This window comes from Oenanthe melanoleuca, chromosome 2 (genome assembly GCF_029582105.1).
Source record: "Oenanthe melanoleuca isolate GR-GAL-2019-014 chromosome 2, OMel1.0, whole genome shotgun sequence".
Classification (NCBI taxonomy): domain Eukaryota; kingdom Metazoa; phylum Chordata; class Aves; order Passeriformes; family Muscicapidae; genus Oenanthe; species Oenanthe melanoleuca.
This window is the reverse complement of record NC_079335.1, coordinates 105,493,892-105,517,872: the sequence shown is the minus strand read 5'-3', so window position 1 is coordinate 105,517,872 and position 23,981 is coordinate 105,493,892. Positions and strand designations below refer to the sequence as shown.

At 37.1% G+C, this 23,981-nt stretch overlaps 1 protein-coding gene across 2 annotated transcripts in view; it reads left to right on the top strand.

The window, feature by feature from the left end:
• MYRIP (myosin VIIA and Rab interacting protein) overlaps positions 1-23,981 on the top strand; it is a 203,019-nt gene that overhangs the window by 3,750 nt on the left and 175,288 nt on the right. For both annotated transcript variants that reach the window (XM_056483448.1, XM_056483447.1), the window contains exon 2: positions 9,971-10,120. In XM_056483448.1, coding sequence (XP_056339423.1) covers positions 10,011-10,120 — 110 coding nt within the window. In that variant the 5' untranslated portion in view covers positions 9,971-10,010. The remainder of the gene's footprint in view (positions 1-9,970; positions 10,121-23,981) is intronic.

Below are 23,981 nucleotides of genomic sequence, written 5' to 3'. Positions count from 1 at the left end.
GTGAAATGTAGTACCTTCTTGTCATAGCAGTCTGAAGCATAGTCTCATTCAAAGCTTTTTAAAGTTCATGGCATTCCCACTGTCTTGAATGAGTCTTGAAGCCAGGCAACAGCCTGAAATCTTTGGGGTTTTTTACTAACAAAGCAGTCCCTTCCCCAGCACCCTCCACCTGTCTCTATGCAGAATGATAGGTGGTTCTGCTGTTGCAAACCAACTTTCTGCTCTTAGAGGAAGACACTACATAATCTGTTTTCTTTCTTGAGAGCAAAATATGTTTATGACTAGTGGAATAAACTTTCTGTTCTGCCCTTGTGGTGAGTTTTATCTCTTCTGAAACTAATATGAGAGCTTTTTTGCTTACTAGGCATTACATGTGGGACAGAAGATGTTTTTAATGGGGTTTTCTTCTGGCCCTTTTGAGCTGTATAAACAGGATTTTGTGTCTCAGGGTAGTCCAAAAAGAAAAGTGCTGGTTTGTGCCATCAAGATTAATTGCTACAGCGTGGATGTGTAGTGTATGATTTAAGTGCAGTTGACAGGGATGCAACTAGCACTGACCTAAAATACCTCAAATTTCAGAGATGTATCTATTTTTCTAGCCATTGTTAACCTTGAAATAAATTGATTCCTTTTTTCCCCCCTTACAAGAACCGATCCTTTTGCCCCTCAGAGATCATCCCCAGGAGTGGTTGTACCTTTCTGGAAGTTATCTCAGTGCTTGCATCTAGCTGTCATAAGTGCTTTGATATTTGTTTGTCAGACCGTGACATGAATTTAAGTTAAATCACAGTATGTGATTTGGAGCACCATCAGGTCTCAAAAAGAGCTTTGGGGAGGATTCCAAAAAGTGATGTTGTTTTTCACCATATCAGCTGGTCTTGATATAAAAAGTCAGTGACAAATATTGTCCATGTGTTGATCACTGCAAGCACAGAAACTATGAATTGAGTCCCAAATGAGAAGAAAGCAGTTCACTTCTAGAGGAGGATAAGTCTAATTATTCCATCTACCACTTCTTTTCTAATATTTAGTGATGAGGTTTCATGTTCCTGCTCCAAGGTAGTATCACAAGTCAAAAAGAGGCAAATCATTGGAAATACTGTGGACTTGGGTTCCACACATAGTTAAGTGGGGAGCTGTAGTTAGTTCATAGTGGCTTAACTTGATTATGCTGTTCAAATAGTAAGTTCAGTGCAACTCAAAAAGGTGTTTGTGCTAGCTGGATGATTTTCTGAACCTGTAAGAAGATGAACTGGTTCTGTAGTTTAAACTGAAGGAGCTGTGACACTGCTCCAGTTTGGATCCAAATATCAGTGAAGCAGAAGTCAAAACCTGGCACAGAGGTTGGCCTTTGAACTCCAGAAAGTGACTGACCATGTATTATGCTTGAATATAAACATTCTTTATTTGTATAAACTTATGATCCAGAGCTTCAGATTTGTGTTTATTGGTCTAGGCTCTATCTCCATGTTGTGCAGTGTCAATATAAAAAGAAATCAGCTGAACCCTGGTCCAAAGCAGAGCCTCTTCTGAGCACAGTGTGGAGTAGGTCCCAGTGTCAACAAACGAATCCATTAACTCTCCCACCTGACAGATTAACCCAGCTGCTTTGCTTTTTAGAGGCTTTCTACAGCTCTGGCTCTATTTTACTCTTGTTTTATGCCACTTGACAAATGGTTATCTAAACAAACCAAAGACAACCTGCTACTGAAACCCTTTTTACAGTGCACAGGGCATATGCTGTGTGTGTCAGCCAACTACAGCTCGTCACAAAGTCTCAGTGAAATGGGACATGTGGCTTTATACATGTCACTTCATTGCTGTATATCTTATGATTCTTGCTTCTTCAAGGATAAATCATGGTTAGAAGCATTTTGCAGGTGTCACAGTGAATGTGGAAGGCACAGTCTTAGAAATTTATTTTAGCTTTTTGTTTTGTTAATTTACTTGCTAATCTGTAAAATTCAGTAATTTGCAGTGAGGTTTCCTGTCAGTGCTTTGAATTAACAGTGATTTACTGTATTAAATGTGTTTTCACATCTGGCAGCACTAGAGAATACTGCCTCATTGTGGCAACCGCTGTTGGAAGGATTTTCTTACCTCTAAAAATAGAACTTTTGTCCTTCTAGTCCTGCAGGAAGATTCTCTCAGTGAAAGTTTAGTTCTTGGATAAATCTAAATTGTATGTTCGTGGGTGATATTTCTTAAGAGAGATGAGGGATATCAATTAGTGCAACAGATGTTGTAGGAAAACAAATCCGTTTTACTGTGTAGGATATTTTAAGTATGGCTGTGGTATGTTTGCATATCAGTTAGATTTTATGTTATAGATGTTTTGGTAGCAGTCAAGCAATCCACTCTTAATTGTTTACTTTTGTAGTTTGCATGGATTAATCACAATATGGCTTTCAAGTTAAGATTAGTTTCTTAATTTATCATAACTTCTTTGCCTGCATTAAATGAAATGCAGAATTAAATGCAGATGTGTAGAGCTGTTTGACTTTTCACACAAGCTTCACCTTTTCTCTCAGTGGTTTTTTTCCATATTAAAGATGTTAAGTGGTGATGAGAAGCCTTATCACCACTTAACTCAGTAGTGATGCTTTGGCATTTTGAAGTTGAAAAACTTACCTTAGTGGATTTATTTTCTTGGTTAGTTTATTGAGTGTTATCTGTAGGAGGCTCCTCTCTAGTTAAAAAGTATAAAAGCTAAAACCCAAGGCATAATATCTAACAAATAGTGACTGCTGTGCTACTGGTGAAAGCATATAACTGATACTTGTCATTTGCTGCTCCACAGTTTGTTTGGCAGGGGACCTTCTGTATCTTCCAGTTGCTTCAGGTCATACAGGAAGACAGGATGTCGGCATCTGAAAGAGATTTGCAGAGTAATATCCAGGATAGATCAAGTTTTGAGGGACTACTTGGTCAATCTGCTCAAGCTGGGCCATCCTAGAGCACGTGGCACAGGATTGCATCCAGGTTGTTTTTGAGTATTCCTGGTGAGGCAGACACCACAACACATCTGGGCGACCTGCTCCACTGTGTGGTCACCTGCTTGAAGAAGTTCTTCCTGATGTTCAGGTGGAGCTTCCTGTGCATCAGTTTCTGCCCTTTGCCTGTTTCCCTCTTGCTTGGCACCATTGAGAGGAGCCTTGGAACATCCTCTTTGACCCCTCTCCCCCTTCAGATACTTACAGGCATTGATGAGGGCTTCTCTCAGTTGTCCTCCACAAGGAGGGAGATAAATAATTAAGCCTTCTCAGACTTACTATGGCATTGAACCTGAGTTTTTCTGGGTGCCGGCACAGACAGTGTATTTACACTGGTGGAGTGAGTGCTCACTCCTCTGCCTGCCTCTTAGAATGAGAGAGAAACCCAGCAATTCTTTGAAGGAACCATGAAGTACTCACTGTTTCTTTCATCTCTCTCAGTCCTTGTGGCTCATTTGAGGGCCTTTGATTGTGAAACACTGGGACTACAGGTGTCTGAGGAGAAGGTTGTGGCATGTGTAATGCAGCACAGGTGGGTGAATGTATTTTTGCATCCTCACCCTTGAGCTAATGCTGAAGGGAGAGGTAGGAGTACAAATGAGCTTTTTGTTTAGTATTCTCTTCATGCTGGCTCAAGCTTAGCAAGTACAGTGTGAAGCCTGATTTGCCAGATGTGTTCTGGTCTGTGTTTTGATGCAAAGGTGGAAGAGGCATAACTCGGTTCAGTGGCTGCTGCTCTCTCTGTTCAGGGAATCTGAGCACTTAGAATTAAGCTCTGAGCCCCACTTTGCAGGCTAGGCATTCAAAGGGAAGCCCCTGCAGTCTTGCTTACAGATGTGCAAATCTCTGATTGTGTTGGAGTCTTTGGGACCAGTAGCATTCTCCAAGTGCACATGCTGGCTTTCTTGCTGGCCTGTGATGATTCACTCTGGAGTTGGCTGACAGTCCATTACAGTAATGAGCTGAATTTCATGCTTTAGATTGAAGGCACATGGAGAAGAGGCAAATCATCCAAGATACAATTGTATGTCAGCATATTACTGCTCCAATTTTGTCTTTTTCTCAAAGCTGTCATCTTCATTTCTGGAAGAGTGATAGTCAGTCTCACACAGTCAGAATACTGTCAGACCCACCATCTTTAGCCACTTTTCCATAAGACATTTGCTGCTAAATAGAGAAAATAGAGTTGGACATGACTTGCCTAAATTCAGCATAAACAATGGAAGAGGAGTCTGCAGTAAAATGAGAATATAATCAGAAATCCACTTATATATTGAATATACTAAATCAGTATATGCCAGATAACCTATGATCTTTAGCAGCTGTAGGGAAAAATTTTTGGTGAGACTTTAGTTCTGTTTTACCAGTGAGAAGATTATTCTGGTCCATCAATTTAGCTTTTGTATCATATTTTGAATTCCCAATGGGATTTGTACTTGCATATAAGTTGTAGGCCTGATACATAAGTATAAAATGGTTATCAGTAGTTATACAAATTCTATTTTTTAATATGATTTTTTTTTAACCATTGGATGTAGATGACAGAAATTAAGTCCTACAGTGCAATCTTTAGTATTTTCTGATTTTTTTTCTCTTTAAATAAAATAGGTTCTGTCTTTTAGAAACACTTTTATATGCTGTGTTCTGCCTTTAGGAGAGTGCTATCCTTAGATGAGAGATGACACTCTTTCTTGAACGGAATGTGACTTCACTAAGGTTTTTAATTCTGTGTCGTGGTTTAACCCCACAGCACTGTACCAGCTACTAAGGAGAAAATGAACTCTATAATCTTCCAGCTGTCACCAGGACATTCTGCTATTTCATACTCAGTACTTAACATAAAATATAGAAGCAAGAAGAGTGTAAAACTCCTGTTTATTTCCTAAATAGATTAAAATTTAAAACCATGCAGTACTAACCTTTGACCTGTAAGATTTACGGCTTCACCTATTATGGTGTGTTCCAGAAACCTTTTAGACAAATGTACATACAATGATTGTAATAACTTGCATTAATAAGGAACATTTCTCCCTGAAGGAACTGAATGAATTGAATGAACTTCATGTTTTAAAACCCGCTGCTTTAGCCCTTACAGTCCCCAGTGAAACAAATGTAACTTTTCTCAGGAGCTTGTCAGCTGTATGCTTTGCTGCTTGCAAATCTCTCATAAAATTCGTCCAAGGCTGAAAGAAAGATAATTTTTTTTTTGCTTTGGTTGTAGACTGGGAAGTACATGCAGTAAAACTCAGTTAAAATCAGTGTGGGTACAAAGAATAACATCCTCTTTGAGATCTTTATCTTACATCTCATTTAAAATGTGATACACCAGATACAACTCCCATGTTGGAGCCAAGTGGGTTGTATTTGATTTTCAGTCACAGGTGTCCTTTTATTTCTGATGAGTATATTTTCTCTTATCTTATTTTGAAACATTTATTTATTTTGAGTGTAAAGAGAAGAATACTTAGTGTTTTTTACCCAAGCTTCTGGACATAGTTGGAGTTTAAAAAAGGTGGCATTATGTATTATGACATTATGTAATTTATATGTTAAATATTGTGACATTTGCATTAAAAATTTATCATAATGATCTCATGTGGGCAATGTGGTAGCTTTTTTTGGACAATTCAGTAAACAAAATTTTTTAGACTACGAGGGGTGGTTAAGGAGCTCTATTGATGACAATGTGTTTGCATTCCTCTTTGTCTTAGAAAGGTGACTTAGAAATCTTGTATGATTTTAAGAGGAAAAATGTTCACCAGTATGATTATTCAAGGAATTTCTTGTGGCACTGAAAGAATTCTGGAAAGAATGTCAAGAAACATTGAACAGTATTATTTGGGTCCTGACAGACTGATGAAGAAAGGAAAGATGAGCTTGTTGGTGACAGAATCAAAGATGTAATTACTAATAGGTTTCTTATTGATTTTCTACCTGAAAATTGTAGAAACGGTAGAGTAGCAGGATAGGTGAAGAATTTGATGACTCTAAAACTATGTGGGGGAAAGGTATTGCATATGAAATATTTCAATTGCAAATAACTGAGTTGAAGGATTTTGTGGTCTTGGTTCCTCAGATACTACATTTCATCAATACACATCAACAGCATTTTAGAGCAAAACCGGTAAAATTTTGATTAAAAATGTGCTCAGAAACAGAAAGAACTTTAAGATATTCTTTTTTGGAGAGCTCTCTTCCAGGTACCCACTGTATATACCCCCCAAGTCTTTTCTTCTTCAGGCTGAGCAGTCCTAGTGCATCACTGCCTATGGAAGATGCTCCAGCCCCTTAACCATTGTTGTGGCCATAATTAACTTTCTTGTTCTGGGGAAGCCCAAACTGGACACTGGACTCCAGATGTGGCCTCACTAGTGCTGATTGCTTTGCTAAGCATAAAATTAAGAAGTCTGTGTTGTACAATATTCAGTGTGACCACTTGCATAATTAACTTTATAATGTGGTTCTTTGTCAAGCAGAGAATCTGTCTTAAATGTTAGTTGGCACTTAGCCCAAAAATTTGTTTTTTCTCCCTACCCTCTCAGTAATGCTAATCATCTGCTGAGACTCCAAGTCCAAACAGCTTAGCTGTCATATGGGTGAGTAGGAAATGCACTACTTGACCTTGGTTCCTGTGTTGATGCCCTTGTCTATGTTAAGATCATGCATTGCTTGCAGTTCTTGAAAAACGTTTTATTTGCTTGTCTTTCTTTTTGCTGGGGTTTGGTTTTGTTTCTAAGGTTAAACTCAAGAAATGTTCTCAATGTGGAAATTTCAATTAGATTTTAAAATAAACTGTAAGAAGTGTTAAGATTAGAGTATTACTCAAACTATACCCAATCGTGTCTTGTAAGCCTAGGCTTTCTTGTTACAGTTAATTTGTTGAGCAAAAGTTTTCTAGGGAGTGATACTATTCCTTGTAAAGTCTGTGAGATCTTAGATTTTGTATTCAGTTTGAGATTTACCAAAGAAGTACTCATGAAGGCAATCATCTGAAGAGCCTCATGCAAGTTATTTTAATTGAGGCCAGAAATTATTTTAGGCTGAGAAGCTATTTTGTGTATTTTAAGTTAGTTTTAAGTGTAGCTTGTTACATTTCCTCTAGAGGACTTGCCATTGTGTATTTCCAAAATGCATAATCCGGATCTACAACAGAAAGGACATTTGAGAATTGTTTATAAATATTTATAAACTGCTGTGATACTCCCAGATCAGAGGTGATTCAGTAATGTGATGAAAATTTGTTTCCTGGAAAAACACACGGAGTTCCTTAGAGGTTAATGTAATATTGGAATGCAAAGACTAAGAATACTGTAGAGAATTAAACCACATGAAAGTCAAAAGTTAAAGCTGCTTGTGATTTTGAAGCATGTATACTTGAAATGAAGTCTTTGCCAGCCCCAGACAATCAGAGGTGGTGAGGCTGCCCTCTTATTCCCAAATTTAGGGGGAAATTTCCCCCTTCTAATACATGGTCACAGTCAGCACTGGCAGCTGAATCAAAGGGATAATTTTTTTACTGATGGACCAGTTTGCATGTGTGAAAAAACATTACTGATTTTTACACCGTTTCCAAAAGGATTTTGATGAAGACCTGAAGGGAGAACTTGTTATGAAAATATTAGTTACAGTTGTTAACTTGATGCTCAAGATAGCACGAGATCAAAGATGAAATTCCTGTTGCCTTCATCATCTTGTGTCTCAAAAGATTGTAGCCCTAGCATGGAGGTGTCTCTACTGGCTCCAGGAATTGCCTAAAAAAGTTTTATTTTCTTTTACTGTGTATCTTGTATTTTCCCCTTTAGTGTATATGAAAAAAAGTTGTAAAAGTCTTGCTTACTTCCCCATGGGTGTGGCCTTGCTGTAGTGAAGCTTTTAGAAATTCCGAGGTGCCTTTGCACTCCAGTGCTTTGTGCAGGTATCCCAAAGCCTGAAGGGAAGAATATGTCCCAGGGCACTTCGTGCTCTGTCTTTGAGCTGCAACTTACCTCAGCAAACCCTTCTTCACCTTTTCTTTTCTTTGCAATGCTCAGTGAGGTATTGGTACACGGAATGTAGATGAAAGGACAGAGGAAAATCTTAATATTTGCTGAAAATTTAGAGAAGATTTATGCACCTGTGTGGCATTGAAGAAAAATCTTGCCAGTTGTTCCTCACTATATTTTAGCCAATCTTTAATTTTAACATATATTCTTGGTCTTGCAAGTGAGATTAACGAAGACTATATACAGTCCTTTGTTTCATTGGCATTTTTCTTCTACACAAATCAGGGTAATTTTTCTTACAAGTACGTTTTTATAGTTTTTATTAAATACTCATTGTCATCTTCCTTAGTAGATTCAGAGTTAAGCCAGAACATAGTGACTTTTTTTTTCAGCTGTATGGCAAGCATATGTCTTGTTGGAGGGATCTTGTCATCTTGATTTCACCTGAGCTTGTATACTGTCTGCTTGGTTTTGGTGTTCTTTTCTTGAACAAGGAGTTTATTCTAGACTTCATGGATAGCCAAACCAGGAAAAATAAGCAGTGCCCTTCTTCTGTGTGTGTGTGTTTTTCTTGTCTGATGAATGGTAATCAGATGATTGTAGCGAGGTAAATATTGTATTTAAGAAACCCAACCAAACTAACAAAAAACCTCAAAACCCAACCAACCACATTCCACATCATTATCTGAGTAGCAAATGAAATGTTTAGAAAATAAAGCTGATTTTTCCCCCCATGCTTCTACTTGCTGCAGTAGTACTTGGAACACTTAAGTGTGTGCTGTAGCAGTTTTCCTTAGAGGTGCAGGGTTTTTTTGAGCCAGAACCAGCTTAGATGCTTTATTAGCCTCATTCACTTGCCACTCACCATGGATGAAGAGGCAATAACAGTTTCCTCCTCTATTCAGTGTAGGAACTACAAGTGGGTTCATGGTTATTTCGTACATTGCTGGGAGCTGTTGACAGAGATGCAAAAACTGTCTCATGTTTCTGAAACTGTAACACAGTGTAGAGATTAACACCTCTATGATTCCCCAAATAATTGCATAAATCAAATGGCACAAGTTAATACTGAGAGCTGAATGTACTGGACTTCAATTAAATGAGTAAAAGTCATGAGAAAGTAAATTAGAACAAATCTCATTAGTGAAACTTAATGGACCAAGCTCTAGTTCAAACTTTATAATAGCTTCAATTCACACATAATATTAACTACTACTTTGTCTCCTCCAAATATGGGAAATGATGATATAGTGGTGACATCTAAATATAGATAATGACATCTAAATCTTTCCACTCACTTTGGGAAATGCGTTTAAAATTTATATGCTTGCTTTTTTAAATGATGCTTTAAAATAATTCCTGATATCTTAGTTGACAGTATAAAACATTTTTGAGCATTGCAGCAGAGTATGTTCTCTGTTCATACACAGTGGCAGAGCTTGCACTGCAAAATCTTAAGAAGTGTCTTAACCTGATTTGACCTGACTTAGCTACACGTGTTCCTTTTGGAAAGCAAAACTGGGGCCTGTCCTCGACGTCTCTTATTATCCCAAATAATTTATCTCTTTGATTTCTATTTAAGTGAGGGTTGATTGCTTTCAGTGCATGGAACCTGCAAAATAATTCTGAAATGAATCCTTCCAGTTGTACGAGGGAAGTTTAGGTTGGATTTTAGGAGCAGTTCTGTCACTGAAAGGGTTGTCAAACATTGGGACAGATTGCCCAAGGAAGTGGTTGAGTTGCTGCTCCTGGAGGTATTTAAAAGAGATGCAGGTGTGGTACTTAGGGACATGCTTTAGTGGTGGACTTGGCAGTGCTGGGTTAATTGTTGGACTCAGTGTAAAAGGTGTTTTCCAGCCAAAAAGATTCAGCTGTTTTCTTTTCTGATGTTTATGGGAGCAACTTTCTTTTTGTGCCTGTGATCTCCACACATTTGTGAAAACTATGAGTGCTTTCAATTTATTTTTCTATTTTATTTTCTGTTTCTGATTTCAGATATTCCTTGTAGTTATTCACATCCAAGACCCAGTGTATAATGGGGAGAAAACTGGACCTTTCTGGCTTGACTGATGAAGAAGCAGAGCATGTACTCCAGGTGGTTCAGCGAGATTTCAGCCTTCGTAAGAAAGAAGAAGAAAGGCTGAGGTAAGGATAGAAACAGGATTAAAAGTATTGGTCTATTTTGATTATTACAAACTGACTTCAGAGGAAAACAGAGAACACAGCTTTTTTTGTGGTGTTCTATGCAATAATAATCATTCCTGTCACAGAGGCAAAAAATATTCAAAGTCCTCCACATGAGTTCAATTACTGAGTAGTAGTAATTAATTTTTGCATTTAGTCTATCCTAGATTAAACCACAGCACTGGTCTCTAAATCACCTGTGTATTTCTCTTGGGTAAAGGCTAAGTAGCATTTGACGTATCAAAAGCAGAAGTTTATATTAAGAGAATTTTTTTCCTGCTGTAGTCAGTTCCTTTTTTTTTATTCAGAAACTTTATCTACATGCAGACATCTGAAAGTGAAGAAGTTCAACCCATATCTTTCCCCTGAAACAGTCAATGGGATATGTTATCCATTGTATTGAAATAACTGTGCTTGCAGTAGTCTGTGTACAAAATGACTGCAAGCAGAAATAATCCCAAAGAAAGCAGATGGAACTTGTTGGCAAGGTAGCTGAGGAAATTTGGTATGTGACAACATAGAGACGTGAATTGGTAGATGCAATATTTTTCTTTCTAGTTTCAACAATATTTCCTTGAATTATTGTGCCTGACTTGTTTTATTACCTTCTTTGAACACATCATTATTTATTATCCAGAATGCTCTGAAGTCTCTTTCTATGGTTGGAAAATACACATTCCCTTGATGTGCTACTCATATCTCAGGCATCATCATGTTTCTTTTTCATTTTGTATCAAACTGAAGTCAACAGAGCAGGAAAATGACAGAAATAAACAGAAAACTAAGCATATATACTATATGCAATTGAAACTGAGAGGAATCCTGTCTCACCTGGAACATTAGGAGCAAGAAATGGGTCTTGCAGCATAGGCATAATTCAATTTTAGCATGCTGTGCAAGTTCTTGCTTGGGTTGGTAGTGCAAGCTTGCTGCAGGGAGAAAAAACTGCACAAGAATGGTGCACAAAAATTTTTTGGTTTTGGCTGTTTGTTGTACCATGGGTTGTTCTGATTACTTTGGTAATCTTTCACAACACAGCCAAGAGATTCTAGAAACAGCTTAAGGAGGGTGAGTGTGGGACCTGTCTCTGGCATTTATACTGAGACTGGTTGTTTCTTACTGGAGCAGGCTACCACAGCTAGGAAGTGCTGGGGCATCTTGCCTCTTCTATACAATAGATCCATAGTGGGAGGAGGAGGGGGAGGGATGAAAGTCATGCACACAGAAAATTGACTGGAAAGACTGGATAAATAAAATTTTTACTGGTGTTTATGTTTTGACATTTTGCTACTGAAGTTTTTCATGACACCTGATTTCTGTGACCTTAATTTCACAAGTAGGAAACTGGTTTGAGAAGAGAGCTAAAACACTGGAAAGGTAGGAGGAACACATGGATGCAACTCAGTTTATATATGAATATGTATATTTCAAGTATATATTACTTTTTTATTCTCGCAAAGTTATGCCTTTTACAAGTGGTAAGGTATGTTAAAGTGCTGCAAATAATGAGCTGTACTGACAAAGGAAAAGTTCTGAAATTCAGCTGAAAGTTAAGATATGAATTTAAGTAATTTTAATGGCAGTAAAAATTGCCAGTGCAGTTCAAAGTTTACTTCTGACTTGAAAGCAATGATTTTTTTTTTCTTTTTTAAATCAAGCTACTCTTGTTGGTTTTGATTGCTTGGTTTGTGGCATATCTTTTTGTCTTGCTATGTGATTGAAAATGTATAAAAAAATTATATGATCTTGCTATAGATTAGATTTTTCAACCTGTAAGAAATAAGATTAGATCTGCTTTGATGTTCTTGGCTCTGTTGTGTTTGTATTTAGAATGTTATCAACTGGTGAAGTTTACCATGTAGTTTCACTTTAGAAGTACTCTGTAAGGCTTTGTAATCTTTTCTGAGATAAAAAAAGCTGGCATAGATATATATAGATATATAGATATGTTAGAATTCTTTTAACAAATTCAAAACCAAGCTATATCTGAAGGTATGGATTTACATTTATTTATTTTTTTTTATTCCTGTTATTTGAGATAGCAGCATTAGACTTTAAGTGGAACTGTTGAAGCTTTTGCATGTGATGCTTTCTTAAAATAGGTTTCTGTATAATTCTTCATATCACAGATAGTTTTATTTCTGGATGCTTTTCCCCACCAAGATTTAAGTAGTTCTTTCACATCTCTCTCTCTGTATTATTCTCATTGGTAACAATTATTTCTAAAGATCAAGAAATACTTAAGGGAGTATATGATAGATTTCCACTGTATCAGGAGAGTTATGAAAGCTAAAAAAACTGTGAGTAATTGATAACTTCAATTTTGCCTTTCTAGTGGCAGCTGAGCAGTTAACTAGCATGCTATAAGAAGTGAAGCTTATCTTTACATCTTGTAAATGTTTCTAAGGTGCTAAAGTAAAATGACAAATTCCTTTTTTTAAAATAATATTGCTGCTTTTACATGTTAATTTATTTTTCCATATTCTCTAAACAAAATGTCATAGTGTATGGAGAAAAGCCATACTGATCATCTGCATTTTCTGCTGCAAAACTGTTTTAAATTTCTCTGCAGTGAGGATTTTTTTGTAGGGGTTCTCTAATTTAAGTCTTTCTCAGAACTTTATCTCCTACTGTTATCAGACAGTTTGATCTTGTAAATTTTTGAAAAAAAATTAGTTGGCTACAACTGGTAGGATAACAATAAGATAAGTGTGTGTACATGTTTAGTGAGTAGAGTGGTTGGTTTGTTTTGCCTCATATGCTTCATATCATTTTAGTTTCTTTTTTTTTGCTATGGCTTTCAACCTGATATGAGATTAACAATATTTACTGTTCTTTGTCACTTGCTCACCCATTATCTTTCTATTTTGATTTTGTGTTCATTTTGTTCTTTGGCAGTAGTTTTATATTTTTATTTGCTCCAATGTTGTGTATTCACTCAGAGTCATTGTGGCTAAAATTAAAACACAGACTTGCAAATGGATGGGCTGAGTTTACTGTGAATGAGTTGAAGTAGACAAATGAGGCAGATCTGGCATAACTAGGAAGGTGATTGGTTTGAGTCTCCTGGTTTATATGCTCAGGGCAACCTTATGTACATCCCTTCTGCACTAAAGCTCTGAAGGCTGTCTCTGGGCTCCTGGAACACTAAGAATCATAGGTGGCTTTTTGAGGAAGTTGACTGGACATGCTAATGATTTGTTTCCTGCTGTACAGATTTCTTAATCTTGAATTTCAAACTGCATGCAGCTGCAGAATGCAACAGTGGAGAAGACTGGACTGTGTTGAGGGTTAAACATCTAATATTTTGCTATGCATAATATACTTTGTCACATCTATAATTTGGGAGGGACTGTGTCCTCTTTTTTTAATATTTATTTTTTAAAATAAATGACAGAGGAGAGCTAGTAAGAGCTTCCAAGCCCAAATGCTCATTTGTGAGGTAGGCCTTTATATGTAAACAAATGTGTAAAAGTGTTTGTTGTCTTTTATTTGTTGCCTGCTTTTTCAGTTTTCAAGCCGCTCTAAATATGCCGCTGTTTATTCTCATCCACTGTGGGCAAAATCAAGTCCCCCTTTGGTTTTGTTTTTACATTTCCTACTGTATTTTTAAACGTGTATCCCTGTGTATGTGTATCCATTTATTTTAGGTCAGGAATGCTGAGAAGTCAAGGTGTTTGAAATAAGTGAAATTATAATTTCGCAGAAAATAATTGATGGATAATTTTATTGTGATAGATGTTCCTGATCCATGTGGACAGGTTGAAAAATGGCTGTTCTGTTTCTTTACTTAACATTCAAAGTGAGTGCAAAGGGAGGAAAATTAGAAGGGCAGAAGGGTTCAGGCATAGAAAGGGCTCAGTGCTGATCAGATGCAAACAGAGCAGATGCAAACAGAGCAGATGCTTTACCTGTCAGCAGCTACTTCACCTCAGGAGGCCGTGGTTGGAGTGACTTAAGCTGTCTTTCTGTAATCATTGGCTATGAAAAGTTTCCATCACCATAGTGAATGCTGGATCAGCCATTTGCATGTTGGTATTTTAGTGGTAAAACTTGCACTGGACAGGGATGGAAAAGGCTTCTTTGCAGGCAGTGTAGTTCTCCTTTGTTTAAACCACTGCTGTTAAATCACCTGAGAAAACGTGCTTACAAGGAAAGACTACTGTCCCTCTGGTGCCACATGGATATGTGATCATAACACTCCAACAACTAAATATACTTATGTAGGTTTTGCTGGAGCAGCACAGTGTTGAGAACTGACTGTTGCCCACAGACAGAAGCATCACCATGGCTTGCTTGACATTGTGTCTTTCACAGCTGGGTTGCTGAATATCAGCTTTGCTACCTTTATTTACAGTCACATTTTCAGTTGTAGTAGAGACAAATGCAGTGATTTGTGATCAAGTGTTTTATTTGCAGAAAAAATAAGATGTCTGTGCTCACAGGAGGGCCCTTTCTACTCTGGCAGTTCTAATTACTATTTTAGCCAAAGAATGAGTAATTGATTAGAAAAGAGCCTTGTGTAGAAGATTATGAAATGGTTTAAATTGCTTTTGCCTACTTTCTTCTTTTTGCTCCTTTTACAGCATATCCTATTGTAGCATGAGTAGACCTGTGAAGAAGCTTCTGAAGAAACAATTCTCACACCTGACAAAACCAGTTTTACACTTTCTTGTCAAACTACAGTAGACTTCTGTGTTTTTACAGTATGTGTCATGGGTCTTGTAGTGGATAAAATATTGAACTCCTTCCAAAGCTTGTTAATCAAAATATTGTCAGTGTGAGTCATATCAAGCTGGCAAAATGCCAGGACAGACATTTGGGTAGCTATCTGTTGATTTTACTTATCAGTTCTTGTTCCTCCTTCCCGTGGCAGGTTTGTACCAAATACTTAAACCAAACAAAAACCAAGCAAAAACCCCTCCTGTCTGTCTTCCCTCTTCTCCTTGCCTCCAAGCAAAGCCATTTTATAGCTATTTTCCTAGTGAGGAAGGAACAGGAGATCAGTCTCATGTTTTCAAGTTTGAGCTCCAGCAAATGAACTTGTTGATCAATACCTTAATTGCTTGAAGTGATTTCATAAGGTCAGCCTTCCTGCCCTTCACTCTGATGAACAGTATGGGGGAAGCCCATTACTCTGACTTTTAAAATTTTTTTATTTGAGCAGGTAGTCACTGTTCTGCTTCCTGGGTTGTCCTGACAGATATATTCTCTCCCTGTGATGAAGGTCTCAGAGCAGTTTACTACTCTGAGAGACTTGCTCTTTGTGATTCCCATGTTTAAACAGCTGCACGCTTCTCCAGTGCAAGGTTCTGCTGAGCTGTCATGAGTTTAGCACTCATATGTCTAAAATTATTTTTGGGTGCAAGGAATGATTCATCAGAATCATAGCTGCATCTAAATACATTATTTTGCTAGTACTTTAACTTATAAAACAAGATTAAAACATATAGGGCATTACAGCTCTTTCCTGGAAGTAAGGATTTATTAACATGATTAAGAGCAAGAAATCTTTTTTTTTTTTTTTTTTTTTTTTAAAGTGGCTTATCACCAATTTTGTTACATAATGTTCCAAGATGGAAACCTGTTTTCTAGCTCACACAGCCTGCCAGGATTAGGAGTTGTCAGTAACTGCATCTGTGTACTAGATGCTTTACACTGTATTGCCCTCTCTCAACAGCTGTGTTTAATATTTTAGCAGCTATCCCTTAGCTGCATTCTCAGGTCATGATAAGTTGCTTATCAAAAACCAGCTACTTGGATGAATTCTGCATTAAAGTCATAGCTAATGGTTGTTTTTGCTGCAGTCAGTAAGGGTGCACTTTTAAATGCATTTACAAACTGTTACTTGCTAATTTCAGGAAATATTGATCCAAGTGTGCTGCTTGCTGTGGAATAGTGTCATGTTTGGGGTTAGACAAGGAAAGAGGAGTCTCAGCAATGATGCAAGGTCTTACCTTGTGCAGTGCAGCAGGATTTTTAGTCCTTTCTGTGGTTTGCCCAAAACTCCCTGCTTTGACACCATAGGGTGCAAGGGTGGTGAGTGTGTAGGTTCTGCTGATTCTGACATTGATCCTGGCCTCACCTGTAACTGGAGAAAGTCATTGCAGTAGACAAGACAGTAGGACCTAGTTTATGCTTTGCAAGAGAGAAACCAGGGCGCTGGAAAGAATCTGGCCTTTGAAGCAAAGAACTTTCATCTATTTCTAGTTACACATTTGGGCCCAATTTTTTTTCTGCCTAATGGAGGAAAAAATGCCAGGGTACTTCCAAAGAGCAACTTATGTTTAGTTGCCTCTAAAACTAGTTCCGTGCATCTTTCTTGTGCATGCTTGTGACTAGCATGGGAACCCACCATGACATTTCTTGCTATCTGAATGGCATATAGATGCTGTAGGAGAAGCACAGATGGAACCTCTCAACAAGTTTTTTCTGCCAACTATTTGAATATAGGCAATACCAGATGTGAGTTTTGACTTTTTCATAGTGTATTTACAAATAAAGTTTCAACTGAGAGGAAATGCTGGTGAACCAAGCATTATCTCTCATGTTTTTTCATGCTTATGAAAAGGTGCAAAAAAAGCATCTAATTTTAGGGAATATTAGAGAAACTTGTATAGAAAGAAATGTCTCCAGCTCACATTTTTAATATTGGACAAGCCATAGGAGGTGTAGCTGAGGTACATCCTACAGTCAATGTGCCAAGCTTGCATGAACTGTGGCTGAGTATTTAAAGGAAGCAGCATGATGTTGCAGAGATGTTATAAAACTTATTGCAGGCTTTTTTTGGTGTAATTTGGTCTTCATTGTGGGTTATGACTAATCAAATTACTGGCTACAATTTAGCTAAAAGGAGCGAGTGTTCCTAGTGATAATGAATAGCTATAATGTAAAATCAATATTTAATCTCCGATGTCTTGTGGTTGAACGTGACTTGTAGTAGTAATCTTCTCTCACCTGCCTGGCCCTGCAGTGTGGGAAAGGGATATTCTCTTGCATATGAAATCCTGTCTTTACAGTTTGGTCTGCCTTAAGTGTTGGTTTCTCTGTTTGCATGTTATAGCAGCACAATTTGTAGTAGTTTCAAGTTCTGGCAGAACATGTCAATAAACACGAGAAGAATGGCTGCATAATATATTTTATTCAGGATTGAATCTTCAAATTAAGGTTTAGAGAACAGGAATACCCTGAGTGTGTTTCCATATAAAGTTCAGTGTAAGTAGTGCCAAGTGTTACAGTTTTGGAAAATGTGTTGTGTTTAAAATGTGGATTGGGTTTTGATTTTGGGGTTTATTATTTTATTTGGGGTTTCTGACAGAAGGAAATGGTTTTACTGTGAGTTTCTATCACAATATGCCATAGGCCTGCCCTTGTATTCACTAATCCAGATGGATCTTACTGAAGCTGCAGGTCTTTCCATCTTCATTATACTCATCTTTGGTTCTCAAGAAAATAAAAAATACTGCTTATCATTATAAAATTATCAGTCTGAGCAGTGACTTTTCATTTAGATGTGAAATTTGTCAAAAAATGCATATTTTTTTCAGAAATATGCAATATGGAGTTGTAAAATTGTACTTTTAAGAAACACTGATGTCTGTGAAAGGAAGACTTCTGCTTCTGCCTACAAAGTAGTAACCATTCTTAAGAAATATTATAATATTTCAGAAACAGGACATTTAAGGAACATTAAGGACATTTTAGATTTGCTGATATTTTTATTTCAAGTATTGTTGGTGAATTAAAGGATAGTCTTTGCTTAGCTTACTTCAAGACAGCTACTTTATAAATCACATGTGCCAGGTTCTTCACTATTATACCTCATTCCAAAGTGAGCTATTGCAAACTAGAATCTGCTCACTTTCCAGAAATGTCACAATGTATAGGTTAAGGGGAGGTCAATTTTTAGTGTTTATAATCATGTTGTCTGTTTATGGTGAGTTCTAAGGACTACCAGTCAACTTCTGTGAGGAATGGAGCTGACTAAGTTAAGGTGCATGTTAGAGATCACTGATCTCTGTTTCAAAAATGCCAAAATTTTCAGCATGAAGTTTTCTAAATAAAATTGGTGAACATTTTCAGCTAAAGAAAAGAGGGATATGCGTGTGTGGGAGAATACCACAGATGTCAAAACACTTTGTCAACACTTCCAATGTGTAGCTTCAGAAATATCTTTGGAGATGCTTTTTAATTGTAACACGTTGAACACTTGGTGGTTCATATTTGAAATAAAATGGATTTGCTTTTGTTACTTCTGTGAGAATAATAAAAAAAAAGAGGAGCAGTAGTAGAAATTAGTCAGTCAAGTTTTGCATTTATAATATTTTAGACATACAAAAATTGTCAGATGTATCTCAGCTGAGGGTATTACACAACTTAATATACCACAAAGTTTTGCTGCAATGGGTGTTGCCTAAGTATATAATCCTACCCTATGATAAATGCAGGATAATTACAATTTACCCTTGAGGGGTACAGTAAGGAGCTTCGTGTTTGCCTAAGGGAAGGAACCAACATATGGGCAGTTACTGCAGTCATACTTTTTACTGTAATTTAACTTGGAGTAAGTAGTTAATCTACTGTTGCATTTGTTTACAGTTGGCATATAGTTGGCTCTGTGCCTGAGGCAAGAGCAAGTCTTTGAACTGCCCACCAGGGCTGTTTTTGATTGGAATGAATTATAACTGCTCTATATATTTGCTTATGCGTCTTTTCCTTTATTGCTGTAATAATTTGATTCTCCTTCTAGTTATGACATAAACTTCTCCTGAAGGCAGTTGGAACTCAAACATACTTTTTAAGCTTCTTCCTCTATGGTACTTTCTTTACCCATTCTGCTATCCTAACTCCATAAAGGAAAACAATAAATATTTCTATGAAGCTGGTTTGCAACAGAATCAGTATCTTAGAGCATCACACTAAGTCTTCATTCATGCTGTTCTTCAATGCATTGGGAAGATGCAACCCTAATGCTGGTTTATGGCAAATGACGTGTGGTTTTTGGTACAGTTTGGATTACAATTTGGCTGGTAAATATTGGAGGATATAGACTGCAAATGATGTGGTGTTCCTACAGCACTTTCAGCTTGAAAGGATATTCTAAATTTATCTTGGCTTTGTGAAGCATATTGGAAATGGAATGAAGCACAGAAGTCAGTGTTTGCATCTCAATCAAAAGAAGTCTAAATCAGGAAGCAATTAAAAGAGATGCCTGATGGAGGTGGCAGTGATTTAGTAATTTTTTTCTGCTGTACAGAAACACTTTGAGATTTAACAAAAGAATCTTTAATATCTCTTGGCTACTGTGTAGCATTTGTCAGTGAGGGTGGCTGATTATGTGCTCGTGGCATCTCTCCTTTATCCCTCTTCAGTTTTCACCAGTGCATGATGGACTTTAAGGTTTTTCTCAGCATAGCACTAGGAAGGAGGTGACCATTTTATTGTGATAGAAGATCTTTCATTAAAGGGGGGAGGCTCATTAGTGCAGCCAGTGTGGTTCTGTGATTTTTATAGTTCTTGAACCTGCAGGAAGTGGTGGGTTATTCGCTTCTGTTTTGATTTTGGGTTTTTTCTCCTTTACTTTCCTATTTAAGGATAAAAATAAACTTGTGTTCTTCTAGTAGGAATGTAGAAGATATGATGAATGTTAAAGGCTTTTTTGGGGATGCATGTAGGCTGTCAGTTATCTTGGAGATAATCCTGTGGTAATCCTTCCACTACATTGGTCTCCTGAAAGAATGAACCGTCTTTTCAATTGATGTTCCTTCAGTTGATAGCAAGATGTCACCTGTGACTATCTTTTGAAAACTTCATTTTATTGGATTGTGGACTAATATGAAAATAGTCACATAGTTGTATGGCAGGTATAGAACATCTCGTGTTAGATAGGGGACTGTAATCTAAATAATGTCACTAGTAAAAAAAACCTGTTCCATGCCATAAAATATTGTTTGCAGTTTCTGTATGCCTCATAAATATGGCCTGTTGTTATTTCACTTTATATTATTATGGGTAGACAATTTTAGTGCATAGAAGGGGAATATGAATTTGTGTTTCATGGATAGCAAATTGGTTACCTAGATAAAAAGTAATTTTATTGTAAATTAATTAAAATTACTGTGTATTTATTTTGCTTTCGTATTTTATGCACCATGGTTCTTGAGAACAATTCTTCAGTGCTAATATGAAACCCAGTTAGCTAGTGTGATCTGTGAACTGACAGATTTGTTCTATGGTAAGTGGTGCATCTGTGTAAAATTGAGTTTCTGTAAGTTCAGAAAGGAGCTCTTAAACAGTTTATATGTCAGTCCAGGACTGGCAAATTTTCTGTCTCAGCAGGCAAAGTATACAGTAGCCTAAGCATTGTTTTCCCTTCTGCCACCTGGACTTTTCATTTTTTTTCCCCATGAGTTTAATGTTCTGTTATTATTATAAAATACTAATAATATTACTATATACTAGTTTTCTATTAGTATAGTATATAATAGAATACTAATCAGTACAACCACACTAGCAAAGTGTGCTTTCAGATTGCCAGAGTAGGTGAGAAATTAGAGTAAGGCAGCCTCTGAAATAAGAGATTTGTAATAAATCAAATATGTACATTCATGTTTGCCGTCAACGCAGGCTAGACTTGCAGCTCTCCAAAGTGCAAACTTGAAATTTTAAAAACTAATTTAGAACTTAGGAAGTATCCCAATTTCATAAAGGCTGGACAGAGATTGAATTGACATTCATGTGTTTGGAATAGTCTTAGGCACAGATTCTTTTGGATGGTGCTTCTGTCAGCAAACTGTAAAGGAGGGTTTTCCTGGCTTAGATTACATCAGCTCGCTGTAAGTACCTGCTTGAAGGTGTTTTTAGTGTTTTGTAGTGGGTCTCAGGAGAAATAGCCTTTAAATTCTTTACATTTGCCAACTTTTAGTTTAGTTCCAGGCTGGTATTCTTATCTTTTTGTATGGTAAATAAAAGTGAGGACAGAAAACAAGTATTAGTAACACAAGAGGGAATATTTTTTCTAATCGAACAAAATATTAATCTAGGCTTTAGTAGAGTCTGTGATCACAAAAAAGTGTTTTTCTGGTCAACAGTTCTCTCAAACTTAATTTGTCTTTAATCAATTGAGGAAGCAGTTCCAGGCACTCTAATGCAAATAATTTCTGCCTTCAGGTAATGTAAAAAGATGCAGCATTCCATTAATCATCTTAGGACTCTGTTTCATAAAAGGAAGGACAGTAACTCCACCATCACAGAGATTTCCTCTGTACACTTTTCAGGAGTACTCTGCTTTGACCTACATCTCTCTGGCTAAGTTGATAGCTTTGGCATTTTTTATAACATAGACTGTTTTTCAAAATTTTTCCCAGTCTCATGTTTACAGTAGCTGAGTTAAGTAAGGTAAGTTTCAGATGCATATCAGTAATGACTCCTGCTAGGAATAGCAAGTGAGGCTGCTGAGATTCAGTAGTTAAGTGGTCCTGTAGGCTATTGAACAGGAAATTGCTGACAACAGGACTCTACATTAAAATATTCGCTTCAGCAAACGGTCCTGGCCATACAACATCTACTTTGAATGAATTACAGCAGATTGCAAGAGGAGAATGTGATGTCATCATTTTTAGCAGAAATTATGGTCTTAAATATATATGTTATCTTGGTATTGCAAGCGTTGCTGCTTTAGCATCAATTATTGACTTTAGCATTAATTACAATTAATGTGATGAGTAAATCAGCAGTGCATAATTGTAGTGTATATGAGCAGGTAAGAATTTTAAAAATTGCTATGATGCTTTTTTCATTCAATGGAAAAGTCTTCAGATACTGATGTTTGATGCAGGATAGTAATCTCAGAAATTTGCGGAGCATTTCAGTCATGTGCTTGATGTCTCCACATTTAACTTGCTTAATATATTGGCATTTTCCTTTGATTAGTTTGCTTCAGCATTTTACACTTTGTAATGGTGATTTGGGTTTTCTAAGATAAGGGATATTAGGAAAGAGACAGAAGAAGAAAGAATATCTTTGAAGTCACTGTTATCTGGTGAAATCTGACATTCCCTTTCTCTGCTTATTTTCTCTTGATTTGGCTGCCTCTATCATGGTTTATGAGTTCAGCTCAGTTGCCTTTGTATGGATAAAACTACTCTTCAGTACTGTGGATTTCTTCACTCAAAGAAATACTTTAGTTTTAAATTATATCCTCCATGCTAATTGCTGCTAAGTCAAGATCTAGTCTTTTTCTTTGTGAATAATAAAAATCAAACCCTGAGGTAACTTCAACTCCAAGGTACCTATGGATCTAAGTCTCTGCATTTTGTAGTTGCCTAATGTAGCACAACTTGAGACCAAAACAGCTTACTGCAGAGATGCTAATGGATATTGGGTTTTATGAAGCAGTCAGAAATTGAGTGGCAGAAATAAAAAACACTGTCTCTTTTTATATGCTGCACATCTTGGAAAAAAAACGTTCTCCATAGACATCTGTGGTAAGAAAAAGTCATGGTATGTATCAGTGCTGATTAGATCTATTGATACCTATTATATGGGTTCTCTCTTTCTGAACTCTTCATTGGTTTCCAAGTATTCTGCTGCTTTGCAAAGCTTTAAATTGTGCTGTGTTCATTTTTACCTATGTGGCTTGTGAGCTACTATTTATTGCCTCCTGTTGGTCACACATGATGCACGTCCTAGAAGACTGTTTATGTTTGCTTCAATAGGTAAGCAAATGTTGACAAGATTGCACATATTGCCATAGTTTTAGAGTTTGAGACAGAAAATACATTTCTATGGCCATAATAAACTACACAGTGGTATTTATTGCAGAGCCTTTGAGTTATATAATTACTCTTTCTTTTATCAATGTCAGAAAAGGCAATGAAAATACTGTGTTTAAAGGAAGCTCATGCATAGTCCTGATGATGGGTTGTTTAAAAGTGGATGTTGTTTCCTGGCAGGAATCATTTGACAGGATGTCCATTTTCTCTCCACATTATGTGAAAGCTGGTGAAATTACCCAGGAAACTGACTGGAAGGGGAGCATCATACAGAAGGAAGTTGTGCAATGAGAAGCTACCATTAAAAGCAGAAAAGCCTTTTTCCTATGTGCCAGAAGCCATTGGCATTGGCATTGCAGTGATCCTGGCTGTTGGTTTAAAGCACTGGGGGTGTAGGAACTTTCTTCTTGTATTGGGGAAGTCTCAACTGGCACTTGGATTTTGTCATTCTGTCCTTAGTATCCTGCCTCTTCCTTGGCTCATGTGGTAGGGGAAAAAAATTGCTCCCCTCTTAGTGAAGTGAGTGTCTCTGTGTGTCTACACAGGCGATTTGGGATGTGGTCTGGAAGCTCTTCTGTGTGATGCTAGGATGGGCTCACAAATCTGTTCCACCTTGGGGAAAAGAGGAAGGCTTCACAGAGTTTGGCTGACTGTGATTTAGCAAGGTGCAGCAAATTGTGATCGTGTTTGACTTAATGAAACCCTTGAATGTACACCTAGTTCTTATTTGAAGCTCCATGTTCACTGTTTCTTGGCATTCTTTTATCAAATGCATTCTCTATCCCCTTGATACTAACTGCAAACTTGACCTCTGCTGCAAAACCTGGGCTGAGTTCTTTCAATCTGATTCATTGCTGTCTTTTTAAAATCCCTGAAGCATTGGTGAGATGGAAATATTACTTGTGCAGCCTTTTCATCACCAGTAGGGTTGCATTACTGTGAGAAATTAGGTTTTTATGTAAAATATTACACAAGAAGTAATAAAGCCATCTGTGTTTTCAATTTAGCAATGTTATGTCTTCAGGGCTTCTGAGGAATAAGAAGTTATA